Genomic DNA, 12,670 nt, shown 5'->3' on the forward strand with positions numbered 1-12,670 from the left:
GGTGGAGGAGGGCATACCTGCATCGAATCCTCGACCGGCCGCTGGCCTCCTCCATCCGCAAATCGCCGTGGCTGCCGGCCTCCCCGAGCTCCGCTGGGCCGCTTGGAAGCACCGCCGCCTCGTCTGCATGCTCCCCGCCAAGCAGACCAAGCCGGGAAGCCCCCATGTCGGAATTGAGCCGGTCTTCCCCGCAGTTGCCGAGCTTCGCCGTGGTCATCCCGTCGCTTCGCACCACCTCCCGCCTCGCCGACCTCCCCAACGCGCTCCAGGTGAGTTTTTGGTCCTCCTGGACCCCTCCGTTCCCTGCCTGTTGCTCTGTAGCGCCGCCCCGCCGTGTGTCCCGTCCGCCGCCGCCAGACGACCTCGCCGCCGTCGCTCCGATGATCGTTCGTGAGCGGCGCCGCCAACCAAATGGCTCAGTGTGAGCCCGCGCCCCCAACACGCTACGCCACGGAGCGCAAGAGAGAGGGCTCGGTGCAGGGGAAGGCTCCAGCCCTCGAGAAATTTGTGGTGGATGAGCACAAATCGCGAGGTCTCCCGGTCAAAGCGGTGTAATATGCCAAGTGCCAACTCGTAATGATAGCCCCACCGCTGTCCCAACCAAGTCATCACTATGGCCACACACCAGAAAAACACCAAGACAACCCATCACTTAATCTCAACGTTAACATCACACTGAACAAACATTTTCTAAATTGCTGCAGGGCCCTGAGAAGTACACAAAGAAGAAATAAGGGGAGGTAAATTAACCAGGGATACACGTGTCAATAAAACAGGTACCTAGAAAGTAAACTCAAAATTCTCACAAAAAAGAAGTTTGTTCCCAAATAGTATAGTAGTTATATCAGGTCTCGGTCCTCGCTTGTGCCATGACAGCGAATAGGAATCACTCGCCGCCGTTGGTAACAAAACCAAAGCTTGCAAGTCTCTTCTCTGGAATTGTCACAACTAAAGTTCCAGAACTTGTCCGATGAAAGAAGTTCCAGAACTTGGAAATTAAGATGAAATAACAGGGACATGGCGAATGTGAAATGTGGAACCGCATTCCATGTCACTAATCACACAACGGAGGCTGCATGTTAGGTTACCATGGCGTAGTTGCCAACTATTATTACCGTCATTTTCTTCAAACGGTGTTACCTTTTAACAGGACAAGAGAAAGTGGAATATCACATGGAGAAGCAGTTTATACGAACCATGTTGTTTTTTTAGATAAAAGGCATCACTGCCCAACTTTAAAATAATAAAGACATAGGGTATTCACAAAGAATAACAAACGTGCTGCGCATTCAGCTTAGCCAAGGATCCAGACTAGAAAGGAAAAACACAAACATAGCAGGTAGAACTACAACTACACAAAGGAAGAGGCCGGCCCATCCGACCCAAATCCTACACCATCAGCCAAAGAAGTAGAAGGAAGCATACGACGGCTTCAAGAACTTGTCCTCAAGGTGAAGTATAGCTTGCGGAGTTCGTTCATCATTCAAGATTCAACAAAGGCCCTCCTGGTTTCTAGTCTTGGAATTTATACTCCACGGCAAAAACAAAACCGTTCGCACAACGTTCTCAGGATTCCCACATAAGGCACAACTGCCATTCGCAGGGCCATTGCAAGCCGCGATTTGAAGACTAGAGGGCAGCTATATCAGCTTTCACTGAAGGGAGCTAATTTGTGGGTTCAAATCATATTTCAGGCTGACGTGGTGGTCTGTGTTTGGTCCTGATTTTTTTTGTTTCTTAATTTGTGGAGCACGTTGTGATCTGCTAACCCACAGGTAGTTGTCCGTAACAAATTTTCGTAGGAAAACATCCGTAGATAAAATAGAATTGCTGCATGAGTAATACGCATATCAAAGACCAAAAAAAATTGAACAAGGAGGGTCCCAAATGGTAGCCGTGGCCGGAGGGTACAAATTACAAGAGGGACCTCTTGAAAACCCAAAATAACAATTAGAATCCTATCTTTTATATACCATGTCCTAAAAAATGGAAAATGCGATCAGGTCCTCCGCTGCAAATGAGGAAGGTCCAACTCAAGTTGTGGATGTCATCACCGGTGCTGGGGACCACACACTTGGCTCCAACGCCATAGTGAGCTTCGTGGAAGGACTCCACATGGAGATTGAAGCGACTTCACCAGCGAGCTTGGCCACCAGATGACCATCAGAGTCGACCGACAAACAAGGGTCATCAAGAGTGTTATCCGGATTGAGGTATCACAACTCCAAGGAAGCTCGAAGCCAAAATCAGACTCGGTAGCCTACCTCTCCCCCAAACATCGTCGCAGCAGGGTGATGAAAGCAACAGAGCCCCTTCCAAACAGCTGTTGACACATACCTTATTGACATAGTGAACATTCACCTTGGGCCGCATCCGGCTCCAATCGAGACCTCCGTGATGAGGCCTGCACCAGATCTGGCCTGAGGGATGTGGCCCTTTCCTCCCGGCATAAAGCCGACCTACGACATAAAGCGGAAAACTAGCACTACGTTTATCGGCTACCACTAGTCCACTACTATAGACAATGACTCCGACGTTCTCATCTTCACCACATTTGGCCAGCTACTCCAACAAGAAGGGCTCGGGATCAACCCAGATTCTCATGGGAGACTCTCAATAGAAGAGCGACAGAGAGGGGAGGGGGACGGGAAAGGAATTCCAACTTGGGATGTTGTCTCTCGTTCATGCGACCTTTGACATTTGAAGAGAAACAAATTATTTAAGAGCAAGTACAATAAGAGCAACTCCAATAGTATAGCCGGTTGTTGGCTGTAAGCAATATGCCATGTCATCTATAGTCAATATATAGCCAACAAGTACAATAGTTGGCTATAAGAATATACTACTTTCTCAATGGATGGCCCACCTTTCATTGACACAACTTGCCTAGGAGCACGTGCTAGAGCTAGCTCTTGCATAAGAGCCCACTTACATTCTCTCTCCTCTTCTCCCTCCTCCAACTAGATACAAATATATTATTTTAATCCTTCTAGCCAACTGACTAGAATTTATTGTACTTGCTCCAAGGCTGAGTTAGCAGGCTATAATGATTTAAATATAATATTTGTGCTTAGACTACTCATAGTGAGAGTAACATAGCTAGTAACATCACACATTTCAAGAAGTTTTGATAACATGGCATGCCAATAAATGAAGAAAAAGAGTGAGGTAGTAACTAGCTATGTTACCATAACATCACACACCCCAATACAAGAGTAGTCTACAACATAATAAATGACACAATGCATGGCACCACAAATAAGTTACTACCCACTATGAAGATACTCCCTCCGTCCTAGTTTGTAAGTCACAATTTTTGAATATCTTGACCCAAGGTACTAGCTGATTGGGTCTCATTTTCTCTCTCTCATTGGTGCATGCAGTCCATTTCTCTCCCTCATTGGTGCATGCATTCTCTTTCTCTCCCTCATTGGTGCATGCGACCCCTTTCTCTCACACATTAAATAAAATTATGCCTAGGAGGTGGGGGTTATGGGACAAATAGTTTTTGGGAATATGCCTTAAAAACTAGGACGGAGGGAGTAGTAACTTAGATTAGTAACATGGCCCCACTATGACCAGCCTTAGTTGGAGGGAGAGAAGAGGAGAGAGAAGTTAAGTGGGCTCTCATGTAAGAGCCAACTCTAACACGTGCTCGTAGCCACCTTATGAAAGTGAAAGGTGGGTCATATATAGATAAACTAGTACTCCCTCCATACCGGATTAATGGGCAATTACGCACCTCGAGAAAAAAATTAACTACAAATTTGGTCAACAAAATATGAGATATATGCCACAAAAATTATACCATTGGATTCGTATTCAAAAAATATTTCCAATAATATAATTTTTGTGATATATATCTTATATTTTATTGACCAAATTAGTAGTCAAACTTGTTTCTCGAAATGCGTATTTGGCTATTAATCCGGTATGGAGGGGGTACATTGTTATAGCTAGCTATTATACATCTTAACTACATATTGGCTATAAATGACATGCCATCTGCTATAGATGATATGGCATCTTGCTTATAGCCAGCAGCTGGCTATACTATTAAACTTGCTCTTAAAGAACCACCGGGCACTATAAGACACGGAACACAACATTGTCCTAAAAGGATTCCTGATCCAAAAATACTCCCTCCGTTCCGATGCTTAAGGCGTAAAAAAAAATCATTTTTCCGCCAAAGCTTAAGGCGCGATCGATATCAGATTTTCTCGATAATCTCTCGATAATATCCCGGAATTTCCCCTCCATACGGCAACCTCTTTCTCCAAAAACGCGCACGCAGTTAAACCTCGAGCCATCCCTTCCTTCGTATTCTAGGCAGGCAATTACTGCGCACCCGAAAAAGAATGCTACTGATTGGATTTGCATGCAGTGTATGCGGGAGAGTCTTTTATTGTTGTGCTTGCTGTGTAAACGAGGAGACTAGCATAACAAATGAAAGAGAGATTTATGGGAAAGAAGAGATTAATCAGGGGTAGGGTTGGAAAGCATTGTCGCTATAAAGCTCTCCTTAATCGGCGTGCTAAAATATTTACGCCTTGTTCTTCGAAACGGAGGGAGTATAAGATAACATTGGGAAGAAAGTGGTTATACCAGGAGTGCGCATGAAAGTTAAAGAAGAAAAGTGAAAATCAAAACGCACTGCAAGGCGGTTGACTCAAACTAGTTCCCTTTGAAGCATAAAGTTGCTTGTTTTGAAGGCTCAATAACCCAAGGAAATATCTTTTCTCCTTTCCATCCCAGTTCCAAATAAAATTTTCCATCCCATCCTCGAGGAAACTGTTTCTCCTTTATAGCCACAAAATGAGCAGTATTGTATATGTCGGTGTTGTTGTGTTTGGTGCTTAATTCTGGTATTCACTCCATTTCATAGTTCTCGTGTCCACTCAACTGACGGAGGCATGAACATTGTTTAGGGGGAGTGGTGGGGGGGGGGGGGGGGGGCGATCAAAGAAGACAACTCTCAAATGAAGGATGTAGAATTGCATGAAAAGTCTAGACAGTATGACCAAAAAGCGTGTTTTCCCGCAGCCACATTAATCTGAAAATAATCAAACGTCCACCGTCGAAATTGACCAATAATATCAGCTGCTAGTTTATCAAGGCAAAACAGAGGCTCATTCTCGTTAGGTATACGCAAAACATGAACTTATTCTCATCAGGTATAAGGCAATACCCACCAAACAATATCCATTGCAAGGTATAATCGCTAGCGAGTAACAGAGACTCAGCTTTCTATTAACATTAAGGAGGCTGATCTACTCCCAATGGTCCCATCGCTACTTGATACAAGATAAATTGCAGTTACAAAGCAAAGAGGTGAAATAATGTACGTGCACACTGGGACGTGTGACGTTCCTCTGAGACACCTAAGAGAGCTACGGCGAGTTCTGATGGCGGAGGTGCTTCTGAAGACGATCCAACCCATCTTTACACCTCCGCAGGCAGAGCAAAATAAGATTGAGATGGAGACCGTGCGGATGTGCCACGTTGGAGGAGACGGTGCCGGATCTTGGGAGGCTAGTAGTGGTAGGTGATGCTCATGACCCCCACCATCGGCGCCAAGCCGCCAACTGCACGTCCGCCATGGCGCCTGCCCTTGCAGTTGGGGAGGAGTGCTCAAGGGCAGCGGTAGCGGCGCCGCAGGCGGGGTTCCGAGATTCGACGTGGAGATCTCTTGGTACTGTTGTGGAATATTACTACTCACTCCGATCAATAATATGTGTCAAAGGTTTAATTCAAATTGAGCTAATTTGAACTAAAATCCTAACATTTATCATGGATTGGAGGGAGTATTGTCTTTTTCAAAGACAGATATTGAGCTGTGGGGTGGTCGGGCGGTTCTTGAGATTTTAGGGTTGAGACGACGATGGTTGTAACCCCCCCCCCCCCCCCCAAAGGCCCAAACCTGTAATGCCTTCGTGTTTTCCCTCTTTCACTTAATGCAATGATTTCTCCAAAAAAAAAATACATATATTACTTTTTTTATAAAACATGAGAAAAGGTGGAATATCGGAGGAAGAGTTGGTGCTAGATAGCTTCGTCCTAGTTGCATTTGAATTTTAACTGACTTGTATCCGATAATAGGAGCTAAACTAACCGCTGCTGACTATATAGAGAAGATAATATGATGCAGCTGAGGTATGTTTGTTCTGAAAGCAAGCAAAATATTGCAACTTCCAGCTAGTACGCTGTTGGATACTCAGGCAGGCAATGAAAGCATATATAACCACTGAGAGTCACTAACGATTAACATGAGGTGATGAGGGTATGTAATTGAGCTATCCTTCGCACTGCAAGCATAGCAAATTGTTCCAACATGCTCTGGTTAATACAGTAATTTAGTGTAGTTGATGGTTATAGAAATATACAAGACATGCAAAACGATTTTTACTAAGCTGCTGTCACTGCTCGAAAGAAATAGAAAAGATTACCATAAAAAGTGACTAGCACACCAACTAGATATTAACACCAAATAAAAATACAATTAATTGCAACATAAGTGTTTGTCAAGTATTTTCTAGCACACCAACTAGAAGTTGAAACCATGAAAGCCACACCAGGAATACATTTTCTTGAAACAGAAAAAGGTCAATAGTGAAAGGCATGCCCTTGTAATAGGTTTCGAATTGACGGACTATACATTTCTGCTATCACTACTCTGTCAAATCCATTGTTTGACTAACACAATCGGGCTTTCTTGTGAGCAGAAGTTTCCAACATACCCGGCTTTTCACGCACTATCTTGATTGCCTTCCGCAGTTCATCCAAAAGATTCGGAAAGCTCTGCATCAAACTGATGTACTCACCAGATGTCGCAACCTTCATGAAATTCTCACCATCAGCAAGGAAATCAAAGCACCTAGCTTTGAGTTTGGTGCAGACATGGTCCTCCGCCAGCTCCAACATCGAGACCACATTGTCCATGGTGATACCATTACCAGACAGCTTGTGCTCACAGATCTTCTTTAGCCTCTCAATCCCATACCTATCAGCAGCTATAAGCAGGTGCTGGTATTCTAGCATGCGGAAACAAACATTTGTCTTGCCAGCATCAGGGAGCGAGCCATGGTACAAGTAATGTAGCATAGATCTGAAGGTAGTGGGTTCCATCTCTTCAATGGTGATAGAGGCCATCTTGCTTTCAGCCATTGGGCCATAGAGCTCCGCTTTAAAGACGGGCGATCGGGCGGCGAGCACCAGGCGATGCGCGCTGAAGGTCTCCCCAGCGACGTCGAAGGAAACGTCGGTGTGTTCTTGGTTGTCCGACATAATGGCCAGATCATGACCTAAATCTGGGAGCTTCCCCTCCAACGGTGAGGCCGGAGGTGTCCAGTCTATGTCGACGGAACACAACACGTCGAAGTTGTTGTCCTTGTCCACCATGCAGTTTGCCTTGATGTCGCCTCTATCTGCTTTCAGAGAGTAACCTCTTACCATGAACCCACGGATAGACATGCCAAAGGTTTTCCCTGTCCCCATCGAAGGTGCCGGTGAGCCAGTCTTGTCGACCAAAACCATGTGTGTGGAGAGCTTGGCAGCGGCTTCCAGAACGGGGTATTGCGAGAGATTAGTGAGGCTGAACTTGATGTGGGTGCTCATGGGTGCGGTGTGGTAGCCTGCTACGTATTTGCGTCCAGCAACCACGGTGGTTGAGCTAGATCGTAGACAATCATCTGGCGACGGGAGCCTCACCCGGAAACGGAAGATGTGACTGTCTCTTGTAGGAACGATGTGGCAATCTGATGACTCGCCTCCGGCCATGATTAACAGCTCGATGGTTTGACCTCGTTCGGTTTAACCCGGCAGCGATCGGCGATTTGTGATATGCGGCAGCCTTGCGATTTGTGATCTGTTGCAAGCTGCGGCGAGCCGTTATGAAGGCGGAAGAGCCGGCTTGCGTCGATCGACCGTCGAGTACGATTGCAGTGCGTCTAGTCGGCTAGCTAAGGTGTGAACTCGGTAGGTTCTTTCTCGTTTCCTTCTTAAGGCACGCGCACGTCTCGGTATTTAGATAGGCAGGGGCGTTGCTGCGTGCTGAGTTCTATTCGGAAACGGGACGCAAAATAACAGAGTCGAGTTGTCTTCCTCTTTTGCTGAAAAAAGCATGGTGACTTTGAATCTGAACTCTTGTCCTGACATGAGTACCAGAACATCAAAGACCAAGTTACCCACAACAACAAAAAATTGCACATACTATTTTTGATTAAAAAAAATTAATATCATGAAGTTATGAATTACATCTAGACTCTGCAACAACGCAATACACTAATGGCACTACAAATAGACAGAACCTGAAAAAGGCTAAAAAAATTCACTTCAATGATCTATTCCATGTAGCAGTAGGACAAACAGTACCAAAACAACACTTGAATTCTAAATTCTCCAAAACGATGCCTCCAAGAAGGAAAGAGTTGCCCGATCATAGATCATATGTTTTCTCCCTAGAGAAAGTTCACACTCTCAAAAAAATGCCTTCAACCATTGTCAGACACAACCAATTAAGGTCAGACCTTGGATTTTCACCCAGAAAGCTATGACTTTGAATTTTTCCTATATTGTTGACGCAAATTCCTCATCGATGCAAAGACTCGAACCACCATTACTAGTCCTCAGATCTCAGCTTTCATGACATTCTCCGCCTCTGACTTCACCATGGAACGTACAAGACATGTCCCAAGATGGCAACTGATAACAGAGCTCCACGCCGCTCCGTCCTGAAAGCAAACGGTTAGAAAAAACACGGGTGCGCATGATCGAATCACATCCTTTCCACACTCTCAAAATAATGCCTTCAATCTGAAAAGTCAGACTTTGAGCTTCTCCTGTGTTATTTCCCCCACTTGCATACCGCTGCTACGAGGTCTAAATCACCAAGAAAACTTGAGCCATCCTTTGTTATCGAAGCATAGCAAACTTGTTCAGGTTGGTTCTGTAGCCAAAACACTAACAAAACATATATTGTTGTACTCCGTAGTTTTCATATAGGAAAGAGAACTTTCAGAGCAGGTGCTCAGGTGTGCAACCATATCTGGACCGTCTAAACTACATCAAGATCCGTGCTAGCTCTTTTTTTCATCCCAAATAAACTTCTCATTTTTGTATCTCTCACACCAAACAATCTTTGAACTTAAAAATAACTTTTTATATCATGCATTAAGTATATATATTTCAAGAATTTATTTTGAATTCAAAATAATTTTAAATTTTAAATTTTAAAAAAAAAATCCAACTATTTTTATCCCCTTCTATTAGTTATTATTGACTTGCAAAAAATCAAATCAAAATATTATATAATTTAAGAGATATAAAAAATAATAAAAAAAGAGGGTGCGTGCAGAGCGCACCTGCTATCTTGAACTTTTCGCTTCATATAGTAGTACATACAAGACCATTTTAGTGTATTTAGTGCCATCGCTCAAAATAAGTATACGGTGGAGAAGATAACCAGAAAGAGTGACCAACTATGTAAGGCTAAGAAAGATATAAGCCCACACCTAATCTTCTATTTCTAAATAGAAGCCCCCACTACAAGGAATTCTCTTAACATGTAGCCTATCCACCTCATCAACCCACCACGTCAGCTTTCTTTATCCCGATTTTTCTTCCTTTTCCGTTTCTTTTCTCTAATAAATTATGTTTTGTTCCTGGACCCATTTGAAATAGAAGCAATCATCCGAGCACCTAACAGATTCCGGATCGACCGATATATGGTCAAGCTGATTATGCTATGCCTCCTACACTTGATGAGAATAATAATGATAGCTACTTTGTTGAATTTGCTCCCACTACAATTAATAAGAATGACTATGCTTATGTTGGGAGTAGTAATAATTTTATGCATGAGACTCATGATAAGAATGTTTCATTTGATAGTTATATTGTTGAGTTTTCTCATGATGCTACTGGATATTATTATGAGAGAGGAAAATATGGTTGTAGAAATTTTCATGTTACTAAAACACCTCTCTATATGCTGAAATTTTTGAAGTTTCACTTGTTTTATCTTTCTATGCTTGTTGCATTATGCTTCATGAATTTGTTTATTTACAAGATTCCTTTTCATAGGAAGTGGGTTAGGCTTAAATTTGTTTTGAATTTGTTTCTTGATGCTCTCTTTTGCTTCAACTCTTATTTCTTGGGAGTGCATCATTAAAACTGCTGAGCCCATCTTAATGGCTATAAAGAAATCACTTCGGGAGATAACCCATGTTTTTATTTTGCTACTGTTTTGTTGTGTTTTGGAAGTTGTTACTACTGTAGCAACCTCTCCTTATCTTTATTTTATTGCATTGTTGTGCGAAGTAAAGTCTTTGATAGTAAAGATCATACTAGATTTGGATTACTGCGCAGAAACAGATTTCTTGTTGTCACGAATTTGGGCAGGGTTCTCTGTAGGTAACTCAGAAAAATCTGCCAATTTACGTGCGTGATCCTCAGATATGTACGCAACTTTCATTCAATTTGAGCATTTTCATTTGAGCAAGTCTGGTGCACCTAAAAAATTTGTCTTTACGAACTGTTCTGTTTTGACAGATGCTGCCTTTTATTTCGCATTGCTTCTTTTGCTATGTTGGATGGATTTCTTTGTTCCATTAACTTCCAGTAGCTTTGGGCAATGTCCAGAAGTGTTAAGAATGATTGTGTCACCTCTGAACATGTGAATTTTTGATTATGCACTAACCCTCTAATGAGTTGTTTTGAGTTTGGTGTGGAGGAAGTTTTCAAGGGTCAAGAGAGGAGGATGATACAATATGATCAAGAAGAGTGAAAAGTCCAAGCTTGGGGATGCCCCCGTGGTTCATCCCTGCATATTTCAAGAAGACTCAAGCATCTAAGCTTGGGGATGCCCAAGGCATCCCCTTCTTCATCGACAAATTATCAGGTTTCTTCTCTTGAAACTATATTTTTATTCGGTCACATCTTATGTACTTTACTTGGAGCGTCTGTGTGCTTTTATTTTCGTTTTTTATTTTCATTCTCTGAATAAATGCTTGTGTGGGAGAGAGACACGCTCCGCTGGTTCATATGAACACATGTGTTCTTAGCTTTACTTTTAATGTTCATGGCGAAGGTTGAAACTGCTTCGTTAATTGTTATATGGTTGGAAACAGAAAATGCTTCATGTGGTAAATGGTATAATGTCTTGAATAATTTGATACTTGGCAATTGTTGTGATCATATAGATCATGTTTAAGCTCTTGCATCATGTACTTTGCACCCATTAATGAAGAACTACATAGAGCTTGTTAAAATTTGGTTTGCATGATTGGTCTCTAGAGTCTAGATATTTTCTGGTTAAGGTGTTTGAACAACAAGGAAGACAATGTAAAGTCTTATAATGTTTACAATATGTTCATATGTGAGTCTTGCTGCACCATTTTATATTTGAGTTTGCTTCAAACAACCTTGCTAGCCTAGCCTTGTATTGAGAGGAATTCTTCTCGTGCATCCAAATCCTTGAGCCAAAAACTATGTCATTTGTGTCCACCATACCTACCTACTACATGGTATTTCTCCGCCATTCCAAAGTACATTACTTGAGTGCTACCTTTAAAAATTCTATTCTTTGTCTTTGCAATATATAACTCATGGGAAAATAGCCTTAAAAACTATTGTGGTGAAGAATATGTAGCTATGTATTTTATTTCTTATAAGTTGCTTGTTGAGCGGTAACCATGTTTCTGGGGACGCCATCAATTATTACACCTTTGTTGAATATCATGTGAGTTGTTATGCATGTTCGTTTTGTCTGAAGTAAGGGCGATTTTCATGATCAAATGGTTTGAGTATGCATACTGTTAGAGAAGAACATTGGCCCGCTAACTAAAACCATGAATCATGGTGTTTCAGTTTGGACAATTAATCCTCAATCTCTTATGAGAATTTTAACTGTTGTTGTATGCTTATGCATTAAAGAGGAGTTCGTTATCTGTTGTCTATGTTGTCCCGGTATGGATGTCTAAGTTGAGAATAATCAAAAGCGAGAAATCCAATGCGAACTTTCTCCTTAGACCTTTGTACAGGCGGCATAGAGGTACCCCTTTGTGACACTTGGTTGAAACATATGCTATGCAATGATAATCCATGTCAATCCAAGCTAATTAGGACAAGGTGCGGGCACTATTGGTAATCTATGCATGAGGCTTGCAACTTATAGGATGTCTTATACATAACACATATGATTTATTACTATCGTTGATAAAATTGTTTCTATGTTTTCAAAATAAAAGCTCTAGCACAAAAAACAGTAATTCATGCTTCCCTCTGCGAAGGGCCATTCTTTTACTTTATTGTTGAGTGATACGTCCAAAACGTATCTAGTTTTCCGAACACTTTTGCTATTGTTTTGCCTCTAATTTGTGTATTTTGGATGCAACTAACACGGACTAACGCTGTTTTCAGCAGAACTGTTCTGGTGTCTCGTTTTTGTGCATAAATCCAACTTTCAGGAAAAACCTCGGGATTTTGACGAAAGGCCCTATTTTCCCATAATACTGACGGAGCCAGAAGGGCAATTCAAGTGAAGGCCCGAGGGCCCCACACCATAAGGCGGCGCGGCCTAGGGGGGCCCGCGCGGCCCTATGGTGTGGCCCCCTTGGCTGGCCCCCGACGCCCTCCTTCGGACTACTTATTCGCCTCGACCTAAAAACGCACG

The 12,670-nt window shown here is 42.7% G+C and overlaps 1 protein-coding gene across 1 annotated transcript; it reads right to left on the reverse strand.

Annotated features, from left to right (window-relative positions):
* Positions 1 to 6,693: 6,693 nt before the first annotated feature.
* Positions 6,694 to 7,776, reverse strand: LOC124656696 (BTB/POZ and MATH domain-containing protein 1-like). The gene has a single exon (XM_047195398.1). The coding sequence runs from the start codon at positions 7,774 to 7,776 to the stop codon at positions 6,694 to 6,696; it is 1,083 nt and encodes a 360-aa protein (XP_047051354.1).
* Between the last annotated feature and the right edge of the window lie 4,894 nt (positions 7,777 to 12,670).

Source organism: Lolium rigidum, chromosome 5 (assembly GCF_022539505.1).
Source record: "Lolium rigidum isolate FL_2022 chromosome 5, APGP_CSIRO_Lrig_0.1, whole genome shotgun sequence".
NCBI classification, from domain to species: domain Eukaryota; kingdom Viridiplantae; phylum Streptophyta; class Magnoliopsida; order Poales; family Poaceae; genus Lolium; species Lolium rigidum.

Excerpts from the sequence above, each read along its gene's own strand:
- LOC124656696 (XM_047195398.1), bottom strand. The coding sequence starts at position 7,776 with ATGGCCGGAGGCGAGTCATCAGATTGCCACATCGTTCCTACAAGAGAC.